Below are 25,864 nucleotides of genomic sequence, written 5' to 3' on the forward strand. Positions count from 1 at the left end.
GGATATTTTGAAAAATGAGTAGACAAGTTGGAAAAAGAAGTGTCTAGAAATGCAAAATATGATCCTTAAAACTAAAAATTTAATCAGTGGCTTAAACAGCAGGTAAGTCATGCATGAAGGAAGAATTAATGAAGTGGAAAATAAGTTAACCTCAAACGTGGCACAGGAAAACATAAAAGGAGTTTTAAAGTGTAGAGAATAGAATCAAAAAGACCAATAGATACTTAATAATCCAGAAGGAGAGATTAGAAAGAGGAGAGGCAGCATTTTAAGAGCTAATGGTTGATTGAGAGTTTTCCAGGGTTGATGAAAAATTGAGTTTTCAGGTGAAAGATGTACTCTGAATCTTAAGGAGAAAAAAAAAAAAAATATATATATATATATATATATGTAGAACCACTTATTTTCATGTTATAGTAAAACCATGGAATACCAAAGACAAAAGCCCCCAGAAAGGAGAGACATAGCACTAGCCATGAAAGAAAAGGTGAATAATAGGACCTTATTGAAGTTAAGGACACCTGTTCGTTCAAAGGTACCATTAAGAAGGTGAAAATGGAAAAAAGGTGGAAAAGGAGAAAGTAATGTGATACAGTATGTGTTCCACAAAGGTCTTGTATTCAGAATATTTAAAGAACTTCTACGTTATCAACAGGATAAGAGAGAACTCTGTGGCCCAACAGTTACACACCTGAGCATATCCCAGGAGAAATGAATGTATATATTCTCTAAAGCACATGTATATTTGTAGGTTCCAAAAACTCAAAACATGTTGTAAATAGTAATAATGACAAAGAATAATCATTTAAAATAAAAAAGAAATGGCAAAACAATTAGGAAATAGAAAGTAAATAAAACTACAGATCAGTGGAAATTTAAAAATTGAAACCTTTCATAGGATATTTGATAGAATACACAATTTTATTGAAAAGTGTAACTGACAGAGGCTGACTTTTGTGAGGCAAACAAAAATGCATCTGTGTCCATGAGCAGCCGTCATGTTTTCAACCACTGTAAGATGATAGATGAGGTTAAGTGTCCAGCACAGTGTCTGGAACATAGTAAAATACTCAGTGAATGAAGGCCAATACTGCATTGACTGGATTGCTTACAAGTAAGCTTTCTAGCTTAATAATCATTTATAGTTTCTCACTTTGAAAGCAGTAAGTATAAATGAATTTTTAAAGATCTTCAAACACTTGAATTACCAAATATACCTTGACTAGTAGAGAACAACAGAGCCTCTTTGAGATGCTTTTGTCATATTGCTTGTTAAAAACCCTTGAGATGACTTTGAAATAATTGTATCCGAGAGTGTTGTTTGTATCTGTAAATTAAAGGATAAATATGATATAACTCACACAGACATAAATATGGCATATATACACATGTATATACCTACACACATATATATAGAGTGTTAGAAGATTTATTAAAGTGTCATTTATCTATTTTCAGTTACAAGACTTATAAAAGTATCACTTATCCATTTTCAGAACTTTTTCATCACTTGAAACAGAAGCTTCTTCTAATCCTACCGTATGTCCCTCTTTTCTACTATCTGTCTCTACCAGTTTGTCTATTCTAGGTAGCGTATGTAAATGGAATCATAGAATATTTGTCTTCCTGTGTCTGGCTTGTTTCACTTAGCATAATGTTGTCAAGGTTTGTCTATGTTGCAGTATTTTTCAGAATTTGATTCCTTGTTAGGGATGAATAATACATATGAGTATATGACTGTATTCAAATTGGTGTATCTTTCCTTTTCCCCTTTGCTTTTCACTTCCCTTCTTTTCATGAATGTATATACAGTCAGCCCACTGTATCTATGGATGCCAAACCTGTGGATCTGGAGGGCTGATTGTACTACTCATACATTTGTATAAGGAACTTGAGCATTCATGGATCTTGGTGTCCGCTGGGGTTCTGGAATCAACCACCCTTGAATACTGAAGGATGACTGTACCACATTTTGTGTATCTGTTCATTTGTTGGTGGACGTTTGGGTTGTTTCCATTTTTTTGGTTATTGTGAATAATGCTGTGTACAAATATTTGAGTCCCTGCTTTCGATTGTTTTGGGTATATACGTAGGTGAATCATATGGTAATTGTTTAACTTTTGGAGGAGCTGCCAACTGTTTTCCACCATAGCTGCAACCATTTTATATTCCCATCAGCAGTGCTTCAGATTTTTTTTTTTTTCATTTATCTGTCATATGTACTCTAAGCAAATATTTCTTTTGGAATAGAGAAAGAGAAATTAAGTTTTAAAAAACACTCAAATTTTATCATGAAATTCTTTTACTCTGTAGGTATATGGAGCTGCAATCCAGTTTTACGAGCCTTACTCTCGAGAACTTCTGACAGAAAAACAGCTTATGCACCTGGGCCTGTTGACACCTGTGGAGAGAAAAATGGTCTCTAAATCCATCAATTCGAACAAATGCATTTGTTTACTCTCGCACTGGCCTTTTTTTGAAGCTTTTAGAAAATTTCTCATGTTTATCTACAAACTTTCTGTGTCTGGACCACATCCTCTTCCCATTGAGAAGTATGTATAATGATTTGAAGGGTGTCTGATGGAAAAATTGGATGTATATATGTACATTTCATTGTTTACCTAACTTTAAGCATAAAGAGTTGAAAGGGAAGGAGAATCACAATCATCCTACTTTTTACTTGCTCTCTTCTTCACAGAATCCCTGACTTCGAATTTAAAACTGAGGAGTGGTGGTGAGAATGATCACATAAAAATGTGAGAATTCATCTAAGGAAGAAACATACACGTTGCACTGTGTGTGTTCTTCCTGCTCATTCTCGAATAACCAAGAGAAAAGTAGCTGTTGATGCACACATACCCAAACCAACCCAAATGACCATTTCAAGTTAAAAAATCTCTAAACGGATGTAGAAGTTAGGGGTGAGGTACCAGTACTCTTGCCTGGAAAATCCCATGGATGGGAGGAGCCTGGTAGGCTACAGTCCGTGGGGTCAAAAAGAGTCGGACAGGACTGAGCGACTTCACTTTCAATTTCTTTGATTGATACTAAAGTAAGGTTTTGGTTTTAGTGTTCACTGACCTCTACATGTTTTCCCTTCAATTTGTAAATCTCTCTGTCATGGAAATGTTTTGTGAGCCAGAAAAATAGATGTGGAGTCACTGTCTTTTTAAAGTCATATCTTTTCTAATGGCACATTGACTTTTGTTTATTAAGTTTTAGGTAAATGGCTTTGTCAAATCTGGGATGATAAATTATATTTAAGATCTGTAAAATCCTTGAAGTATTTTAGAAAAGTAATTGTCTTTATTTCAAAATTTTTTTCTAGGCACATTTCACATTTTATGCAAAACATCCCTTTTCCTTCACCTCAAAGACCGAGAATCCTGGTACAGGTAATAAAAAAAGAATATGTTTGAGGGGAGCGCTGCATATATTCATTCCAGTCATTGCAGTGTGGACTCTGTGGCCCTTTGGGTTTGAGGCAGAGCAAGATGCATCCATTAAGTCCTTGAATTTTTATATTTTGTATCTTTAGTGAATACTCTTTTGTACTATTTTTTTGAATTTAGGGTATACAGAATTGTAATAATTATAATACTTGTTCATGACATCATCACTGGTCCATTTGTGGCCTAAATTTATGTAGCTGATTTTAATAACATAAAACCCAGAATTATGTTGAGGGCAAGTTTTTAATATGAGAATGACTTAATAAATATTAAATGTGAAATCAGTTATGGTTGGAGGGCATAAGTAAAGTTGTCTGTAATAGTACTCAAACTGTCTTTGTTAAAGGACCAGTTTCTTTTTTATTTCCAGGTGATGGCAGACCTATATAAGCATATAGCTTGTGACATAGTCAGTCAGTATAGACATGAACAGGTCTATACCCTGTCCAAAGACACAAGTTCACTGATAATGTAATTGGATATGAGAGCAATGTCAAATTGCCATAAAGGTTTCTAAATCACTTTCTCTATATATACTATTTCTTCCTAGACCGATAATAGTTTGTAGACTGGCACTTTGAGTAGCTCTGATCTATAGAGGCAAGCTGTTTAAACATTTTTTCTAAGATAGTTACCAACCTTATATAGGATTCCAGTCAGGTATTGTTAATCTTGAATGTATTTTAGTTCAGCAAATATTAATACATATTAAGTAGTTGCCAAATATAGAGTAAATACATATAAGGCTTTTAAAAAGCAGTTACTTTTTTTACACAGGGGTATTTTCATTGACTGACTGAATCAAAATTCATTTGATTTGATCATTTAATTTTAAAGAACTATATACTTCTAAGTAAATACTGTTGTTTTATATTTTAGTACATGGTTCCAAAACTGTGTCAGTCTGCATAATAAACAGTTTTCCATTTTACCCTTGATAATAAATATTTAGGTTTCAAAACTGGCTTCGTTAATTTATCATTTTTTTTTTCTTTTTTTAAGCTATCAGTCCATGATGCATTAATATTATCACAACCAGTTTCTACACCTTTACCACTAAGGTAATTAATAGTATATAAAATAATACATTTATTCACTTGGATCAGAATGCTTTAAAATATTTTAAGAGTTAGTATAATAGAGCTGTGCTGTTTTTACAAACTGAGAATAGCCTTAATGTTTCTAAGTTTGATAGCTGGTTGGATGGCAGGGGTCATTCACCATTTTAAAAATGAAACACTCAGAGTTGAAAAATTGGATGTAGGGAGTATTTCCCTCTTCCTCTCATCTCCCGTCCCCATATCCAGTTTATTACTAAATATTTCAGGTGAACTGACTTTACCTCCTAAAATGTCTTGAATCTATTAGCTTCTCTTCGTCTGCATTGCTAGTCCAGGCTTCGCGTGGTCTTTTACCTGAACTATTTCATTATGAACCTCTTAATTGGCACCCTTTTGCTCTTGTTCTTCAGTTTTTTATTCACATTGCAGTGTGTCTTTTTGAGAATGCTAGTATAAAATTGTTGGGAGAATGCAAATATTTTTATTTGGGGCGTAATCTCTTACTGTATTCACCCCTTCCTTCCCTATGCTTTAGTCACAATATGTTTATTTCAATTCCTTGAACATGGCAGATGGTTTTTCTTGCCTCAGGAACTTTGCAAATGTTGTCTCCCCAGGAACCCCTACCTTCACCCCTACCTTCTTTCTTTTGAGCTCAGCTCAAACAGCTGTTCTTTAGGAAGATCTTTCCTGATACATGCCTCTTTGTTTTTGAAGGATGAATTTGAATCATTCTGTTACACCATCTCATTAACTTTGCTACTTTTCAGTGATAAAAACTAAATCAGGTCCTAAATCAGGACTTGAGGCTAATATTATATTCTCAATTTATAAATATTCAGAAAATAATTTAATAAGCAAATCTTAATACCTTTTGGTGAAATAGTTCATAATCTTTTCTCTCCTTTTCTAGTGGAGCTAACTTTAGCACCTTGTTAATGAATCTGGGTCCTGAGAATTGTGCAACACTCCTGCTCTTTGTTTTACTTGAGAGTAAGATTTTGCTGCATTCTCTGAGGCCAGCTGTGTTGACTGGAGTAGCTGAAGCTGTTGTAGCTGTAAGTATAGAATTTTCTTTTTAGTACAGAATTCTTGAGAGAATTTTTACTCTGAAGGAAAATTTCCTTCAATGAAAGCAACTTGGAAATTACCACTAAATGTTTAACATAAATGTAATAGGGTGGCAAAGAGATAATATAAAGAAAAAAAGTAATTTGTATTGAGAGAAAATTTTAGTTTCTGATTTTTCATATCTTGGAGTTCTTCAGAGAAGCTATATGATTACATAAAAATAGAACTTGTGAATGAAGCTTACTGTATTAAATGAGAAGCTCTAGTCAATTTCAGCTGCCCTAAAATTGTGGGCATGACTAATTTCTCCCAATTTGAGCCTTTGATCATTGTGGCCAGTAACATACAGGAAAATCTAGGTGATTGTAAAATTGAATAATGTACAAATGCTTTGCTATTGTGAAAAGCATAAATAAAAATTTAAGTCCTCTCCTGTTTTAAAACCTCTTGATGGCATCCCATTGCAATTAGAAAGAGGTCTGATCATTAGGGCTTTATAGGTCCATAATGTTGAATTTTGGATGTTCCATTTCTCTATCTTCCATTATTTGTTTAATTTAAAATGGTAGACTCTCCTCTCTTCCCTTCCCCATTTTACTGTCATGGAGGTAAGGATCTAGGTCTCTTTTTCACTCCTATGTCCTCAGCACTTATTACAGTTAATACCATGGAGTAAACACTCAGTAAATACTTGTTGAATCAACAAATGGGATATGTCTCCAAGATCTTAATCTGGTCAAAGAAATGCTGCTAGGACTGAAAACACTAATAACTATTTGAGATGGTTCATAGGGGGCAAAGATCCTAGTTATATACTGATTATTCCAAACCTCCCCAGTTGCATGTGAAAGCAAAAGTAGTTATAACATGAAAATATTTGTTAATGAACTGACTAGTTTTAGGAAGTTCCCACTCAAATATTCCTTCCTATAAAACTTTAGGGATTATCTACTGCCCTCTGTCTGAATCTTTGTAGTTTAGTCTCTTGCAATGTGAACTTGGAAATCTTAATAAAATGCAAGATTGCTTGAAATTTATGTAACTGATGTTGCTTGTAAGACTATTGATAAATGAGGATTTGATAGTAAGGCAACTTATTTAAAGAGAAGAAAATTGAAAAGAATGGTGACAGGATAAATTCTGCAAAAGGAGAATGATTTTAATATCAAAGAATATTGAAGAGTTAATGGAGCCCTCCCTTATGGCTCATATAGTAAAGCATCTGTCTACAATGTGGTAGACCTGGGTTTGATCCCTGGGTTGGGAAGATCCCCTGGAGAAGGAAATGGCAATCCACTCCAGAACTATTGCCTGGAAAATCCCATGGACAGAGGAGCCTGGAAAGCTACAGTCCATGGGGTCGCAAAGAATCGGACACGACTGAGTGACTTCACTTCACTATAGCAAGAATTGGTGGAACCAGTGAGTATTTTTGTGAAATTGACTGTATTTTTGATTGTGCTGCAAAAGTCAAAGATGAAGATAAGGATGTTGTATTTTGTTGTTCAGTAGTTTTATTCTGCAATTTCTTACATAGTTGGAGGTGTAACGTACCTTTTGTTGAATGGAAGGCAGTCAGTTTTCACTGGAGGAAATCTGGAGTCCTTGCAAGGTCCCTTGCAAGCAGTTCTGCCCCTCTGCTCTCTGATCTCATTTTTGACTTCTCTCCCTTTTGCTCACTCTGCTCCAGCTGCGCTGGCCTGTGCTACCCCTGGAGCATATTAGGCAATCCTCACACCATACCGTCTTTGCCCTGACTGTTCCTTTCCTTCAAAGTGCTCTTCTCCTAGGTATCGCCTTGACTAAATCCCTCACCACCTTCAAGTTTCAGCCCAGTGTCTCTTTCTTAATGAGGCCTACCCTGTTTGGCCTGTTAGCCTACTTTGCCTCTTTCTTCTCTACTGTTCTAAACTCTAGTACCTTTTTCTTGGCTTTACTGTTTTTTTTTTTTCCCTCATAGCACTTAGCACTCTCTCACATGGCATATAGTCTGTTTATTATGTCTTCTTTTTGTTTTCTCTCTTCCTGCTAGACCAGGTGTTTGAGTCAAATCCTGGCTGCCGTTTGTTTTTCATAAATATGTTTTACTGTAACATAGGCTGTTTATTTATATATTTCCTCTGCTTTCATACATGAAGGCAGAGTTATTTGTGACAGACGCATTATGGTTTGCAAGCCATAAAATATTCTGTATATTTTACAGAAAAAGTTTGCTGACTCTTATGCTGTACTATAAACTTCATGAGGGTATGGATCTTTGTTTTATACACCATTATAGCCCCATCAGTGTAGAACAGTTTTTGGTACATGTTAAGTGCTCAGTTGCCAGAAAGCAAGTAAATGATTGAAGACAAAATTCCAATTCTATGTAATCATCTGGAATAATTGGCAGAGGTAGTAAATGCTATAGGTAATTATTTGGGTGAATAATGATGTGTAAGGTGACAATTGAACTAGACCTTGAAAGATTACAAAGATTTTTATAATAGAGGAAAGATTTTGTCATCAGTGATTAAAATTTTAATATTGGTTGAAGTGGATCATTTTGTGTTTATTTGGGCAGTTAGGAAAATTTTTTGTTGAAATTTTTAGTTGACTGTTACTATTCCTGAGATAATTGATTAAATTTTTTGTTTCATTTTGATGTTCTTAGTTGAATTTTAATCAGAGGTTATCTTGAAATTTAATAGATGGATGAAATGCATCAGTTAAAAATCATGAATTTGTTTTATAAAATTTCCATCAATTTTTTCCTCTCACTTTCTCCATAAAATAGGAATGTGGATTTTCTATAGACATTAGAATTAACGTTCAAAGAGCTGTTAGCATTTTAATTGTGCTTATGATCATTGTCATGTCTAAAGGTTTTAATCATATTGGTTCATAGGATTAACCTGTAATGTTTTATAGTCATTTATATTTTGGAATGAAGTTTAAAGTGAAAGAAACTAGACTTTAGCTGTTTTTTAACGGTCCCTTTCTGTAATATTAGTTAATTACGTAATTCTCATTGCAAATTTAAAAGTTGGTTAATTTTTTAAAACTTTTTTCCCAGATGATCTTTCCATTTCAGTGGCAGTGCCCATATATTCCCCTTTGTCCTCTTTTACTGGCGGCAGTGCTCAGTGCACCTTTACCATTTATAGTTGGAGTTGACTCAAGGTATTTTGATCTTCATGACCCACCACAAGATGTTGTTTGCATTGACTTGGATACAAACATGTTATATCTGTAAGTTGGTTCTTTTTATATTATCTCCCTTTATATTTTTCTCCACATGTAATTATAGCTCTTTGAAAGCATATACAAATTGCTACTTTTAAAAGTTGTTAATATGTCTTCAATTCAGTGATTCTCAATCAGGACAGGTATCAGAATCCTAGAATGTTATGTGGTTTGAAAAAGATTCAATGTGTTCAGTATTATAATAGTTTATATTGGATAATAATCTTAACAGTAGGCAGGAGATGTTTATGTTTATCAGAAGATAATATGGATTCTTAAAAAGAAAAAGGGTAAACCCTGCTTTCAGAGCTCAAGAGCTGTGATATCTAGGTTTAATTCAGAACCCATGTGTAAGTCACAACATAGTGACCTCGGTCACAATATAGGGTAATATTATGCTGTTGCCTCAGTTCGAGATTTGAATTTTACAGGGATTGTAGAGAAATTGATACTAAAAATCAGTCACAGTTTGTGTTTACAGATGTGATAAATTTGTATGGCAGTGGTATAACTGAGGGTTCAGAGAGTAGAGTACCACACTCGTAAAAGCAGCTTCATCCATCCAGTTCTAGATGGATGTTTAGGCGCTCCCTCCACATCCCATCGCCCAAAAACAGCAACAACAAAGTGGGAAAGAGCAGTAAATAATGAAAGTTCCTTAGTGTAAGTGACAGATTCCAGATCCTGGAGTGCTTTTATTCTTTCCTGTTTGATATTGGTAGAAAATGAATAGAGGAAGAATTTGGGATGAGACTTCAGTGGTTACAGCAGTAGAATTGGCTGGGGAAAATAGGCTTGCATCAACCCAAAGAATAACTTAAGGAAGGAAGAAAACATTTGATGTACCTTAAAAAATAATTTTGAAATGAATCTACCATTGTATTTTGAAAACTGTAATTGTGGTATTGTTGTAGCTCCATACGTTTGTTTATTTGAGCTTTCAATACTTTTTAAGAATTGAAGTATAGTTGATTTACAATATTACACCATTTTCAGGTGTACAGCATAGTGATATAGTATTTTTATAGCTTATAAAAATTTATTGGAATCAATAAAAGTTACTAAAAGCTAATGGCTATAATTCCTTGTGCTGTACAGCAGTGGTCCCCAAACTGGGTGGTACCAGGGACCAGTTTCTTGGAAGATAATTTTTCCATGGACTGGGGGTGGGTGGAGTGGCTAGGGGATGATTTGAGCAACATTACATTTATTGTACACTTTATTTCTAATCTAATACTGCCATTAAAGTACCTGTCTAAGGCTCAGAGGTTGAGGACCCTTGCTATACAGTATATCCTTGTTGCTTATTTATTTTGTATATAGTAGTTTGTGTCTTTTAATCCTATACCCTTATCTTGCCCCTCTCCCCTTTTTTCTCTCTACTGGTAACCGTTAGTTTGTTTTCTATAAATGTGAGTGTGTTTTGCTGTGTTCAGTTTTTTTTTGTTTTGTATTTAGATTCTACATATAAATGATATCACATAGTATTTATCTTTGTCTGACTCATTTTACTAGGCATAATATTCTCTAGACCATCCATGATGCTGCAAATGGCAGAATCTCACTCTTTTTTTTACCAGTCTGTTCAGTTCAGTCACTCGGTTGTGTCCGACTCTGCGACCCCATGAACTGCAGCATGCCAGGCTTTCCTGTCCATCACCAACTCCCGGAGCTTGCTTAAACTCATTGTCCATTGAGTCCATGATGCTATTCAACTGTCTCATCTTCTGTCGTCCCCTTCTCCTCCTGTCTTCAATCCTTCCCAGCATCAGGGTCTTTTCCAATGAGTTAGTTCTTTGCATCAGGCGGCCAGACTATTAGAGCTTCAGGTTCAGCATCAATCTGAATATTCAGGACTGTTGCCATTAGGATGGACTGGTTTAGACCTCCTTGCAGTCCCAAAGGACTCTCAGCAGTCTTCTCCAGTACCACAGTTCAAAAGCATCGATTCTTCGGTGCTCAGCTTTCTTTATAGTCCAACTCTCATGTCCATACATGACTACTGGAAAACCAAAGCTTTGACTAGACGAACCTTTGTTGGTAAAGTAATGTCTCTGCTTTTTAATATGCTGTCTAGGTTGGTTATCACTTTTCTTCCAGGGAGCAAGCATTTTTTAATTTCATGGCTGCAGTCACCATCTGCAGTGATTTTGGAGACCCCCAAAATAAAGTCTGTTACTGTTTCCATTGTTTCCCCATCTATTTGCCATGAAGTAATGGGACCAGATGCCATGATCTTCGTTTTCTGAATGTTGAGTTTCAAGCCAACTTTGTCACTCTCCTCTTTCACTTTCATCAGGAGGCTCTTTAGTTCTTCTTTGCTTTCTACCGTAAGGGTGATGTCATCTGGATATCCGAAGTTATTGATATTTCTCCTGGCAGTCTTGATTCTGGCTTATGCTTCTTCCAGCCCAGCGTTCTCATGATGTACTCTTCATATAAGTTAAATAAGCAGGGTGACAATATACAGCCTTGACGTACTCCTTACCCTATTTGGAACCAGTCTGTTAATAATTTTTATTCATTTATCCGTTGATGGACACAGGTTGCTTCCGTGTTTTGGCAGTTGTAAATAGTGCTGCTATGAATAATGGGGTGCATATATCTTTTTAAATTAGTGTTTTCTTTTTTTCTGGACATATACCCAGGAGTGGATTTGCTGGGTCATATGGTAATTCTATTTTTAGTTTTTTGAGGAACCTCCATACTTTTTTCCATAGTGCCACTACCAATTTACATTTCCACCAACAGCGTATGAGTGTCCTCTTTTCTCTACATCATCACCAGCATTTATTTGTCTTCTTTTTGATAATAGCCATTCTGACAGATAGGAGGTGACATCTCAAAATTGTTTTGACTTTCACTTCTGTAGTAATTAGTGATATTGAGCATCTTTTCATGTGCCTGTTAGCTATCTGTATGTAGTTGGAAAAAATGTCTCTTGAGTTCTTTCTGCCCATTTTTTTTATTGCATTGTTTGCTTTTTTGATAATAAGTTGTATGAGCTGATAATGAGTTGTATTGTTTGCTTTTTTGATACTGAGTTGTATGAGATGTTTTGGGTGTTAATTCCTTGTTGGTCACATCATTTGCAGATATTTTCTTCTATTCCATAGGTTATCATTTTGATTTGTTGATGATTTCCTTTGCTGTTCAAAAGCTTTTAAGTTTACTTAGTTCTCATTTGTTTATTTTTGCCTTTATTTTGCGTTAGGGGAGTGATGCTAAAAATACTGCTGTGACTTATGTCAAAGGGTGTCTTGCCTTTGTTCTCTTTGTCTTAGAGTTTTATGGTTTCAGGTCATATGTTTAGGTCTTTAATCTGTTGTGAATTTGTTTGGATATTTGGTGTGAGGGAATGTTCTAATCTCATTTGTTCTACCTGTAGCTCTCCAGTTTTCCCAGCACCAATATTTGAAAAAACTATCTTTTCTTCATTGTAAATCTTGCCTCCTTTATCGTAGATTAATAGATTGTAGATGCATGGGTTTATTTCTGGGCTTTCTGTGTAGTTCAGTTATCTATGTGTCTGGTGTTTTGCCAGACATAAAATGTGCTGTTGCTGTGTTTTGTTTTGTTTTGTTTTTGCTGTTTTGACCACTGTAACTTTGTAGTACAGTAGAAATTGGGGATGTGATACTTTCAGCTTTGTTCTTTCTCCTCAGGATTGCTTTGGTAATTTGAGGTCTTTTGTAGTTGTTCATGAATTTTAGGATTACTTATTCTATTTCTGTGAAAAATGTTATGAATATTTTGATGGGGTTGTATTAAATCTGTAGATTACTTTGAGTAATATGACCATTTTAGTGATATTAATTCTTCCAGTTCAAGAAGAGCAAGAGATATTTTTCCATTTTGTATCATCTCCACTTTCCTTCCATGACTTTTCAGAGGTCTTTCATATTCTTGGTTAAGTTTATTTCTGGATATTTTATTCTTTTTGATACAGCTTTAAATGGGATTTATTTTAAAAACTTTCTGATAATTCATTATTGCTGTATAGAAAAGCAATAGATTTCTGTCTATTAATCTTGTATCCTGCAAGCTTGCTGAATTCATTTATTAGTTCTAATAATCTTTGTGTGGAGACTTTAGGATTTTCTTCAAAATTTTTTTTTAATTGAAGTAGAGTTGATTTACAATGTTGTGCCAGCTTCTGCTGTACAGTATAATGACTCAGTGATACACACACATACATACATTATTTTTTAATATTCTTTTCCACTATGGTATATCACAGGATACTGAATACAGTTCCCTGTGCTGTACATTAGGGTTTGTTTATCCATTCTGAATGTAATAGTTTGCATCTTCCATCCCCAAACTCCCAGTCCATCTGTCTCCCTCCCCTGTTCCCCTTTGTCAACCACCAGTCTGTTCTCTGTGTCTGTGAATCTCTTCCTGTTTTGTAGGTAAGTTCATCTGTGTTGTACTTCTAGGGTTTTCTATATAAAGTATCCTGTCATCTATAAAGAGTAACAGTTTGACATCTTCCCTTCCAATTTGGATGCTTAATTTAACAGGAAGGATGTCAGCTTTTCACCATTGAATATGATGTTAGCTGTGAATTGTCATATATGGCCTTAATTATGTTGAGATTTGTTCCCTCTGTAGCCACTTCATTGAGAGTTTTTATGGTGGTGGTTGAATTTTGTCATTTGCTTTTACAGTGTCCGTTGAAATGATCACGTGGTTTTCCTCTCCTTTTGTTAATGTGGTGTGTCACGTTGATTGATTTCTTTATATTTAACCATCCTTCTGTTGCTAGAGTAAGTCCAACTTTATTGTGGTGTATGATCCTTTTTATATATTGTTGGATTTGATTTGCTAATATTTTGATGAGAATTTTTGCATCTATATTCAAAGATATTGGCCTGTAATTGTCTTTTTTGTAGTGCCTTTGTCTGGATTTGATAACAGGGTATTGGTGGTGATGAATTTGAGAGTGTTTCATCCTCTTTAATAATTTGCAGTACTGTTAGAAAGAGAAGTTTGGTAGAATTTTCCTGAGGAACTGCCTGGTCCTGGACTTTGTTTTCTGGGAATTTTTTAAATTGCAAATTCAAGTTTAGTACTAGTGATTGGTCTGTTCAGAGTGTCTGTTTTTCTTTTTCTGCCTTTAGAATTTACTGTTTACTTTTAACTTCTGCCATTTTAAGTATGGTATCTCTTGATGTGGGTCTGTTTGGGTTCACCTTGTTTGGGATCCTCTGTGCTTCCTTTATCTGGATATGTTTCTTTTCTCAGGTTTGGGGAGTTTTTAAGCTATAATCTACTTAAATACATTTTTGACCCCCTCTTCTGTTTTCTGGTACCCCTCCCTATAAGGTGAATATTGGTACATTTAATGTTATTCTTGAGAGCTCTTAAACGGTTTCCATTTTGAAAAATTTGTTTTTCTTTTACCTCTTGTTAGTCCCAGCAGTTCTCCAAACAGGCTTGTCTCCCCTGCATAGGATTCCTGGACTGGGGTGCCCTGCATTTGACTCTCACTGCTCCCTCCCCTGGGTGGGTGTCCACCTTATAATCTTCTTTTTCCTCTGAGTCCCCTCCATGGACACAGGTCCCAAATCAAATCACTTTTCTTTCCTTCCGTGTGTATCTGTCTTATTGCCTTAGTGGTACAGTAGTTCACCTGCCAGTTTTCAGTTAGTTTTTCATGAGAATTGTTCCACGTGTCAGTGTATTTTCTGATGTATTGATGGGAGAAAGTGAGCTCCATATCCTCTTAGTGCACCTACTTGATCGATCTCCACTGTGGACATTTAGATTTACTTATCGCCTGGAAACAATGAACTACTTGGCAAGCACTAAATATTTCTTGTAGTACACATTTTGTTATTTTTTAGTAACTATCCCTAAAAAAGTTACTTCAAGGTTGCATATATTGTGGTGCTTTGGAAGTTATTTTGAAGTTGTAACTCAAAGATTTACCCCATTTTATTTGCTATTCTGAATAAAATAATAGAGATTGTTAATTTTGCCCAGGCTTAAATAACTTCTGTATAATTTCTGTAGATCAAAACACTATTTACAAAATAGTTTTGAATGTTTAATTATACAATTATGAAATGTTCTAGATACCAAAGAATTATAGAGAATAATGTAAATAATTTGCATGAATCTTCCACTAAGAGTCCAGATTCCACCAATACACATTATACTTATACTAGTATAAATGATGTTTTGTTTTGCATGCTTTAAAAGTTTTTACGTTTGTACAGTTTTCTTTTTTTTTTTAATTGTATTTTTATTTTTTAACTTTACAATATTGTATTGGTTTTGCCATATATCAAAATGAATCCGCCACAGGTATACATGTGTTCCCTATCCTGAACCCTCCTTCCTCCTTCCTCCCTATACCATCCCTCTGTGTACAGTTTTCTGATTTGCTGTTTCCCTTAGCATTTTCTGTGAGCATTTCTATGTTGATACATGTAGCTTTACTTTGTTTTCAGTATTTACCAGTGTTGATGGCTATTTAGATTGCAGTTAAATTTTAAAGTACGGACAAAGCCTCTATGATCATTATTATGCATATTTCTTTGAATATATGGTTAATATACTCAAAAATATCCCTGAAATATATACCTAAGAATTTAAGATTCTAGCATTGATATTGGTAAGTGATATAGCATTAGCTCCAGCTCATAGTTGGCACATAGTGCTTTCATCTTTGTAGAGTTTGTGACTGTTTGTAACATATAGACTGTATGTTACTGACTCTGATATTTGTTGAGATTTGCTTCTAATAGGTACTTTTAAGTCTCAAGTCAGTTAAGTTTAACACTTAAAATATTATAATTCTAAAATGTAACTTTGAAACAAGACTTGTGTTATATTCATGACTCCAGTTAATGAAAGTCTGTGTTGGAGGGTTAGAATGAGATGACCAAATTTGGCTGAGGTTGATTGAAATGAAGAGAACTTCTTGGAAATCACTCAAGAATTTAAGTGATCATTTAAGTGATCATTGAAGAATGCAGACTCTTAAATTGTAACGTCAGTATAAATACCCTTTCCATCTTCTTTTTTAGTTTGACATAAGAATTTTGTTTAAGTAAAGACAGATTATAACAGACTTTATTAATTATGTTGTTATTTAATAGATCAGATGAAAAGAAGAACATGAACTGGAAGCAGCTTCCCAAAAAGCCATGCAAAAATCTGATTAGCACCTTGAAGAAATTGTATCCCCAGCTATTCTCAGGTAAATGTGAGGAAAAGGAGTTTTTTTTAAACTTTTCATTTTATATTGAAGTATAGCTGATTAACAATATTGTGACAGTTTCAGGTGAACAGCAGAGGGACTCAGCCATACATGTATCATTCTCCCCCAAATTCTCCTCCCATCCAGGCTGCCACATAACTTTGAGCAGATTTCCCTGTGCTATACAATAGGTCCTTGTTCATTATCCATTTTAAATATTGCGGTGTGTACATGTCAATCCCAAACTCCCTAACTATAAGAAGGGATATTTTTAATGAAAGAATGTATATAAAAGAATTCTTGTTAAATTTAAACGTAGTTTTGCTGTGTTTAATGGGAGTCTCATTGCAAAACAAATTCCAGTAGTGAGAGATTACTATGTGGTTCCTGGTGTCTGAGCGTGCTCTCTGTGCCTCCCTGTGAGCCTCTGCCAGTGAACCCTTCACACTAATGCGGAGAGGAGTTTCAAGAAGCCATGGGCTCTATTTTGACAGTTCCCTTAATTGTTGAGTTATTATGTATGTATAACATTATGTATTAATGTCATTTATTTCTCTTTCTTCATTTGTCAGTTCACCGAAAAACTCAAGAAGGTTCAGCAATTGAGATGACTCCAATTGAAGCAGATTTCTCTTGGCAAAAGAAGATGACACAACTTGAGATGGAAATTCAAGAGGCATTTTTGCGCTTTATGGCATCGATTTTAAAGGGCTACAGAACATATCTCAGACCAATCACAGAGGCTCCTTCAAATAAAGCTACAGCTGCTGATTCATTGTTTGACCGACAGGGTAAGTAGCATTGAAAATATAAATACTTTTTATTGAAATGAAAAAATTTTCTCTTTGGTAGTACTGCCAAGAAGTATTTACTATATAAGATCTTAGAAATTTATATTAAAATATGGTGATCTTCTGTGTATTTGTAATCTAGTTCTATGAATAGAATTTCTTTTGACTTTTATACCTTATTTTTCTTCCTGAGAAATTTGAAATTGGAGGTGTTTAATTATGAAATGTCAAAGATGTTGCTTATATTTATAGTATTCTGTGACCAGTTATCTCAGTAGAATGAAGCTGGTCATTTGCTTTTAGGTGTTTTCTCAGCTTTATATAATTTTTGACCTTATACATTTTTGGCTTTACAGTATTCTCTAACAAATAGTTTTTGGAATAAAGCCACCAGTGTTTAAAATTTTTTGAAAAGTACAGCCTTGTTCCAGAGGAAAATACCATACTCATTCTCTTTAGTATTTGTAGTTTTAGGAAATTACAAAGATTTGTGTTGGTATTCAGCAGTTCTTATATATATAGTGGAAAACTTACAGATACATCAGTATTCATAACGATAATTATTTCACATATCTATAGTTTGGCCCTGCAGTTATTGTTTTTTTTAATCTGTATTTCCCCAATAATCCTTTTATCTTTTCTCATTTCTGGTTTAGGATGACTTATTTCTCAAATATTTAATTACCACTTACTAAGTCCAATTAGTTATTATTTAGGGATATCAGTCAGTCAGTTTAGTCTCTCAGTCGTGTCCGACCCCATGAATCACAGCACGCCAGGCCTCCCTGTCCATCACCAACTCCCGGAGTTCGCTCATACTCACATCCATCGAGTCAGTGATGCCATCCAGCCATCTCATCCTCCGTTGTCCCCTTCTCCTCCTGCCCCCAATCCCTCCCAGCATCAGAGTCTTTTCCAGTGAGTCAACTCTTGGCATGAGGTGGCCAAAGTACTGGAGTTTCAGCTTTAGCATCATTCCTTCCAAAGAAATCCCAGGGCTGATCTCCTTCAGAATGGACTGGTTGGATTTAGGGACATAGAGGAGTATAAAATCTATCTCCTTGGGATACCCAATGGAAAATAATTTAACATGTTTTAAGAAATAGAACAAATACTCAAGAAAAAGATTTTACATAATCATTCAGTGAGAGGGCATAAACATTCAGAAAAAGGAAACATTCTTAAAGATACTCATCATGAACTCTTTGGAAGACTTCATGAAAGAAGAGCATGACTTTAAAGAATGGATATAATTGCTATGATCAACCTGCTGCTACTACTGCTAAGTCGCTTCAGTCGTGTGCGACCCATAGGTGGCAGCCCACCAGGCTCCCCTGTCCCTGGGATTCTCCAGGCAAGAACACTGGAATGGGTTGCCGTTTCCTTCTCCAGTGCATGAAAGTGAAAAGTGAAAGTGAAGTCGCTCAGTCGTGTCCGACTCTTAGCGACCCCATGGACTGCAGCCCACCAGGCTCCTCCGTCCATGGGGATTTTCCAGGCAAGAGTACTAGAGTAGGGTGCCATTGCCTTCTCCGATGATCAGCCTGGGCAGCATATTAAATAGCAGAGAAATTACTTTACCAGCAAAGGTCCGTCTAGTCAAAGTTATGGTTTTTCCAGTGGTCATGTATGGATGTGAGAGTTGGACTGTGAAGAAAGGTGAGCGCCGAAGAATTGATGCTTTTGAACTGTGGTGTTGGAGAAGACTTTTAAGAGTCCCTTGGACTGCAAGGAGATCCAACCAGTCCATTCTAAAGGAGATCAGTCCTGAATATTCACTGGAAGGACTGATGCTAAAGCTGAAATTCCAATCCTTTGTCCACCTGATTCGAAGAACTGACTCACTGGAAAAGACCCTGATGCTGGGAAAGATTGAAGGCAGGAGGAGAAGGGGACGACAGAGGATGAGATGGTTGGATGGCATCACCGACTCATGGACATGAGTTTAAGTAAACTCCAGGAGTTGGTGATGGACAGGGAGGCCTGGCGTGCTGTGATTCATGGCGTCGCAGAGTTGGACATGACTGAGCGACTGAACTGAACTGAAAGATTGATCCATGGGTTCAGGTGTTATCAGACTCATTCAATTCATTATAATTTCCCCATCAGCCTTTCATTTAATTATATTAGTAGCCTTTACTGATCATTGCCTAGATCCATTAGAAGAAAAGACTTCTTGTTACTGCTTGGTAGGAATTATTTATTTCTGTTTTATTGGAGCTTTTCTCAACTAAGTAATATTTCAAGGTGATCTAGTAAGGACAACAGCATGTGGAATGCCCTGAAGCATAACAGAAAGGGTGGAGGAAAAACTGACCTTAAAAACCATGCTTGAAATGCTGGATGAAAGCCAGATCATGTTGGCTCTTTTAGGAACAATGAAGGATTTCAGTGTTTATTCCAAGAGTAATCAAAAGTCAGTGAGGGATATTTAAGTAGGTAATAGGATCAGGTTTGCATTTGTAAAACAAACAAACAAAAAAACCTCTTTGACTCCTCTGCAGAGGTTCAATTGGAGGCACCCAAAGTGTGGATCTACTTATTAGTTGATTATTGCATTGGTTCAAATGAAGTGACCTGGATTATTTGATAGCATGAATGGAAACGTGATTTTTAGGATGTAAATTGAATAGAGCTTGGCAATTGAATATGGGATGTAAGAGGGAGATGTCAAGAACGACTTGGAGCTGCATGTCTTTAACAACCAAGTGGATGGTTTATTGTTTATTTAAGGCCCTTTATTGAGAAGAAAAATGGCAGAGAGGGGAAGGATCTAATTATTTGTTAAGGAAAAGTTTTTCATTTTATTTATTTATTTTGTTGAATTATAATTGATGTGCAGCATTTATATGTTACAGGTGTACAACACAGCATAGTAATTCACAATATTTGCAGGCTATACTCTGTTTATGGGGGCTTCCCAGGTGGCACTAGTGGTAAAGAACCCACCTGCTAGTGCAGGAGATGTAAGAGATGCAGGTTCAGTCCCTGGGTTGGGAAGATTCCCTGGAGGAGGGGATAGCAACCCACTCCAGCTTGTTGCTTAGAGAATCCCGTGGACAGAGGAGCTTGGCAGGCTGCAGACTGTAGAGTAGCACAGAGTTGGACACGATTGAAGCAACTGAGCCACAGACACGCACACACGCCCTCCATTTATAGCTATTATAAAATACCGACTATATTCCCTGTGCTGTGTGTCCTCATAGCTTATTTATCTTATGCATGATAGTTTGTACTTCTTAATCCCCTACCCCTATCTAACCCCTCCCTGCTTCCCTCTCCGCACTGGTAGCCACTAGTTTGTTTTCTATATCTGTGAATTCTTTTTTTTATCATATTTACTAATTTGTTTTATTTTTTAGATTCCATATATAAGTGATAATATAGAGTATTTTTCTGTGTTTCACTTGTTTCACTAAGCATTAAACTCATCTGTGTTGTTGGAAATGGCAGAATTTCATTCTTATTTATGAATGAGTAATAGTCTATTATGTATATGCATGTGTGTGTGTGTGTGTGTGTGTGTATCACAACCGCTTTATCCATCCATCTGTTGACTAGTTAGGTTACTTCCTTGTCTTGACTATTATAAATAGTGCAGCTGTGAATATTGGGGTGCATATATCTTTGTGAATTAGTGTTTTTGTTTTTTCTGGATATGTATCCTGGAGTGTGGAATTGCTGGATCATATGGTAATTCTATTTTTAGTTTTCTGAGGAACCTCCATACTGTTTTCCACAGCGGTGCCATCAATTTTCATTTCCACCAACAGTGAATGAGGGTTTGCTTTTCTCCACCTCCTCACTAACATTTGTTAATTTTGTCCTTTTTGATGATAGCCATTCTGAAAGGTATGAGATGATGTCTCATTGTGGTTTTGATTTGCTTTCTCTAATGATTAATGATATTGAGCATCTTTTTATGTTCTTATTGGCCCTCTGAATGTCCTCTTTGGAAAAATGTTTGAGGAAAGATTTTTAAAATGAGAGAGACTTGAGTATACTGGTTACTAGCTAATAGAATCTTCCAGAGAACACTGAAAGAGCTGTATCCCAGGCTCATGGTGGGCTTGGCCTTAGATAGGAGGGGAGGGTCATACTCACTGTAAAACGTGGTAAGGAATAAATGAAAGCAGAAAGAGCCATAGATTTTATAGTGAGATAATGTAATTCTCACTTAATGATTTCCATTTTCTCTGCAGTTTATCACCATGCAGGGATGAGGGGGAGAACATGGAGGGAGAACATTTAAACACTGAAAATAACTGTGGAAACACGAGTAAAGGAAGTTCAGACTCCAGAAATGTAGTGTGATTACAGGTCAGGGATAAAGGTGTAAGTTAAGTGGTTTTGATTCGCCTAGTTATGTAACTCCACCCCCCACCACCCACCCAACTTACGCCCAGCCACACTGGTGCAGATCCAGAGAAAGCAGACAATGTATTGCTCCAGAGCTAGGTTATACTAGATGAGTTTGACAAAGAAGACCAAAGGGCATAAAAATTGAGAGTGTTGACAAAATAATGAAAATGGACATGGAATCAATGTTAAAGACATGAAGATAGAAGGATGTATGTAGAGTGTAAAAGGGTGAATGGATTGCATATTATCCCTCACAAAAGGCTTGGTAGGAAGAACTTAAGCATACCAGATAGACAGGAGTAACAGAGAGTAACTTGTAAATTAGAGATTTGGGAGGCAAAGCTGTTTATAGTTCTACGAAGAAAAGTCCAGGGAGTATGAAGCTATGTATAGAAGTTGGTGATTGATGTGGAGCTGGGAGAAGGCAGTGGCACCCCACTCCAGTACTCTTGCGTGGAGAATCCCATGGACAGAGGAGCCTTATGGGCTGCAGTCCATGGGGTTGCTGGGAGTCGGACGTGACTGAGCAACTTCCCTTTCACTTTTCACTTTCACGCATTGGAGAAGAAAATGGCAACCCACTCCGGTGTTCTTGCCTGGAGAATCCCAGGGACCGGGGAGCCTGGTGGGCTGCCATCTATGGGGTCGCACAGAGTCGGACACGACTGAAGCGACTTAGCAGCAGCAGCAGCAGCAGCAGCAGCAGCAGCAGACCATAGATTATTGAAAATTAAGGAATTTAAAACTCTGAAATGTTGGATGGTTGGGTTTTATGGGTGTTGAAGAATGATGATAGGACGAGTTGGAGAGAAGACTTTGAATTAGGTGCCCTGCTCTTCAGTGGATGAAGGAAAGAGTATTTCTAAAGTCAGCAGCTGTCTACAGTTAGTTGAGGAATGGATAAAATAAGAGCCAGAAGAGCAGACGTGTTTATAAGATGATACAGAAGTAATTGGTAGCATTGCAGAGGAAAGATTTAACCCTTCCTGCTTTAGAGTATGTAGAGTATCAGAAATTTTCTACTTGAGATCTGTAGAGCTAGAGACTCCTTTTAGGAGATTCATATTTCAGTGAAAAGGTTAATGGTATAAGTTAAGAGTTTTCATGGTTGAATTAGGCATAAGGGACTATGGTCCCATTATATATGTATGTATATAAAGATAAAAAAGTATATATAAAAGTTTAAAAATAATACATCTAGTTCTGCTTTGAAATCTGAATTTAATTCTAATTTTATTTTCTTCAGGATTTTTAAAAAGTCGAGATCGTGCCTATACAAAATTCTACACCCTTTTATCCAAAACACAGATTTTTATTCGTTTCATTGAAGAATGTAGTTTTGTAAGTGATAAAGATACTGGATTGGCTTTTTTTGATGACTGCATAGAAAAGGTAAAAGTTTGTCCTGTAAATCAGTATTAAAGAAAAGCTTTAATAATTTGTTTATCTTTATAATCATTATTGTTTTATTAGCCCGAATGATCTGAGGAAAGCATTGACGTTCTGGTGTTTGTGTGTGTGTGTTTGTGCACATGAGCACACACGCAAATGTTCAGTGCTACACTTAATGTAAGAATTGTTTCCCTTTGTGGTGTCTAATACTACCAAACATAGCTAATTTTTCTCTGAATCTCACTTTTGTTTTGTATCAAGTACTAAGAACATCACTGAAACTCCTGAATCTTTTTTTTTTTTACATGACTAAGATAAGATTTAGTAGTTCATTAAAAAAAAGTTTAGTTTTGGGAATTCCCTGGTGGTCCAGTAATTAGGACACCTTGCTTTCACTGCCAGGGGCCCAGGTTCAGTCAGTATTCAGGGAACTAAGATTCCACAAGCCACACAGGGCAGCTATACAGAAACCCCCAAAAAACAAACCAAAAAAAAAGGTTAGTTTTGTGGGTAATGGAAATCCTGTGGGTTTTTTTTTGTTTGTTTTTTTGTTTTAGTGTCTTTCCAGATAATTTTGCTGATATATTTCTTTTGTCCTGATGGAAACTTTGGAAATATGTTAAGGCTTTACTGACTCATAAAAACTTAAAGTTGACTTTTTAAAATTTATTTATTTTTGCCTGTGATGAAGGGCAGCATGAGGCATTCATGCTGCATACAGGCTTTTTCTGGTTGCTGAGTGCAGGGGGCCGCTCTGTAGTTGCCATGTAAGGGCTTCTCTTTGCAGTGGCTTCTTATGTTGCGGAGTATGGACTCTAGGGTGCGAGGGGTTTAGTACTTACAGTACTCTGGCTCAGTAGTTGTGGTGCACGAGCTTAGTTGCCCCACGGCATGTGGAACCTTCCCAGACCAGGGATCAAACCCGTGTTCTTTGCATTGACAGGCAGATTCATAACCAGTGGACCACCATGGTACTTCTATGTTGATTTCTGACAGTGATAGCTCACATATTTTTTCTCATTTTTCGTAGAGCTCTTATTTTTGCTAGGTGGGTTGTAGGACTTATTGTTTATGCAAACTGTATTTATAAAATTAGAGATTATATCAAAAAAGGTAGAATATTATGACATTGTAATTTTATAGGCTCCTAATGATTTGTGTATCTTAGAAGACTTGCATAATTTTCTCCCATTACATCAGTGTGATCTGAAACTCTAGGAATACGATTTAAACTTTTCAACTTTTTTGTTTACTTAAATAGTCCAATAGTCCAGTATCATTCAGTTAGAGAAGCTTGGATATTGTCAATCATGCTTGTTTGGAAAATTCCATGGACTGAAGAGCCTGCGGACTACAGTCCATGAGGTCGCAAAGAGTTGGACGTGACTGAGCAACTAAGCACAGATATTATCAATCAGTAATGCAGGAGTTTGTTAATAATGAAATTTTTGGTTTGAGAAATCAGGTTCTTATGATTGCCTATCTTTTCCTTCTAAAGAGGGATATATGAACTAGTCAAAATGAATTGTTTTCTATCCTAATAGTCAAAAGAGAAATATTATACAAGTATGGGGTCCACCAAATACATTGTGAAGTGTTTCATATCTGCCTGGTATTAAAAAAGAATAGTTTTTTAAACTAGAATTTAAGATAATCTCTATTAAATTCATAGTAGACATTTTCACTGAGAATTCCTTTTTTTCCTAGTTGTTTCCTGATAAAGGCACAGAGAAAACAGACAAGGTATATTTTTTTCTTAAATACAAGTTTCAACATTTTAGAATCAGGTCTTGCTGATATGCAAATTAATTGAAGAAAACCATTATTTTTAGGTTGACGTTGATTCAGCAGAAGATACCAAATTGATAGAGCTAGACGATTCACAGAAAAGTGAGCACACTGTATTCATAATGCCACCCGAGCCACCTCCTGATGACGGAAAGGACCTGTCACCCAAGTACAGGTACCAGGAATGGTTCTGAAGTTGTTTGGATACAATTTAATAGCTTGATCTTTTGCAACTATTAGTAGATACGTATACTGATCATTTGTAAAGGTCATTTTCAAAATGTATTCTGTGAACTGGTGGAGATGAATATTCTGTGGAGATACCACCAGGGATTGTAATCTAAGAGCTGGACTGCCCTGTTTGAAGGGAAGCCAGATGCTGATCACTATTAACCTAAACATTTACCGCATTTTAATCTTTAAAATTTTCATTTCTGAAGAAGAAAAATATTTGTGAGGATCCCCTCCTTTTGGGGTGTTTTTGTTGTCAGTGAAAAACTGTGAAATTCTTATGCATTAGTAAGCTATCACTTAAAAGTAGAGGGCCGGGAATCAGTCTTTATTAAAATAAACTTAGAGAATTTGGATGGGAATCTTTTAAGAAATTAAAAAGTTTGTTTATTATTATGATCATGGTAATACTTTAATACATTCAGAAAACCACACAAAAATAATTAGCACATCATTTTAGCACTAATACTTAATGTCTGTTAATAATCATATATATATGTTTTTGTCTTTTTTGTACATATATTTGAATTTACTGAAAACAAATATTAGTTCATCTTGCACATATTTGTTGTGATGTGTGTGTACCTTTAATGGTCTGAACATTTTTCCATGCCAATAAATATTTTTGTGCCATGTCATTTTGAGTAACTACATTGCATGCAATTAAACTAGTTTCCTATGGAATTCATTTGTAGTTTTCTGCTATCTATATCTTTGTGTGTACACACTGTTACTTTCTTAGGCTGTATTCATAAAAGAATTTCTAGGGCAGTGGGAATATAAAAGAACTGTTTCTAAAAATAAAATTAATATATAATCTTACTAGGACTACATAAGAATGGAGACTGTATGCCTGAGATTGAGTGATTTAATTAAGTACTCTTTTGATTGCATGTCAATTATAGAAAGAGAGCTCTTTTTTTACTTTGACTTTAATCACTATACATTGGAATGCAGGTATTGACAAATAAGTAAATCAGGTGTTGACAGATAAGTATATCAAATAGGAAAGGTAATATATTTCAGAAGGAAATTGGCCAGAGGAAATAAGTAGGCCGTTTCTGAGAAGAAATCCCAATAGTCAATAATATGAAAGTATGTTAAGCTTTTCTAGTATTTAAAGAAATGCAAATCAAATGATGAGTAGAAGCATTTTTATTCTATCAACTTGAAGATATGAGTATAACTTTTCTGGAAATAATTTGACAGTGATTATAATAATTTTTATTTTCTTGATAGGCATTTACCATAGAAAACTCTTATAGGGTCTTATTCTAAGAA

General features: G+C 35.7%; 1 protein-coding gene across 4 annotated transcripts in view; it reads left to right on the forward strand.

Moving 5' to 3' along the window:
- DENND4C (DENN/MADD domain containing 4C) overlaps window positions 1–25,864 on the forward strand; it is a 119,650-nt gene that overhangs the window by 38,235 nt on the left and 55,551 nt on the right. For all 4 annotated transcript variants that reach the window (XM_010857067.1, XM_010857070.1, XM_010857069.1 and 1 more), the window contains exons 6-15: window positions 2,314–2,552; window positions 3,329–3,395; window positions 4,455–4,513; window positions 5,427–5,571; window positions 8,640–8,815; window positions 15,919–16,019; window positions 16,592–16,810; window positions 22,419–22,564; window positions 24,272–24,307; window positions 24,397–24,527. In XM_010857067.1, the coding sequence (XP_010855369.1) occupies window positions 2,314–2,552; window positions 3,329–3,395; window positions 4,455–4,513; window positions 5,427–5,571; window positions 8,640–8,815; window positions 15,919–16,019; window positions 16,592–16,810; window positions 22,419–22,564; window positions 24,272–24,307; window positions 24,397–24,527 (1,319 nt within the window). The remainder of the gene's footprint in view (window positions 1–2,313; window positions 2,553–3,328; window positions 3,396–4,454; window positions 4,514–5,426; window positions 5,572–8,639; window positions 8,816–15,918; window positions 16,020–16,591; window positions 16,811–22,418; window positions 22,565–24,271; window positions 24,308–24,396; window positions 24,528–25,864) is intronic.

Source organism: Bison bison, unplaced genomic scaffold (assembly GCF_000754665.1).
Source record: "Bison bison bison isolate TAMUID 2011002044 unplaced genomic scaffold, Bison_UMD1.0 scf7180017864376, whole genome shotgun sequence".
Lineage (NCBI taxonomy): Eukaryota > Metazoa > Chordata > Mammalia > Artiodactyla > Bovidae > Bison > Bison bison.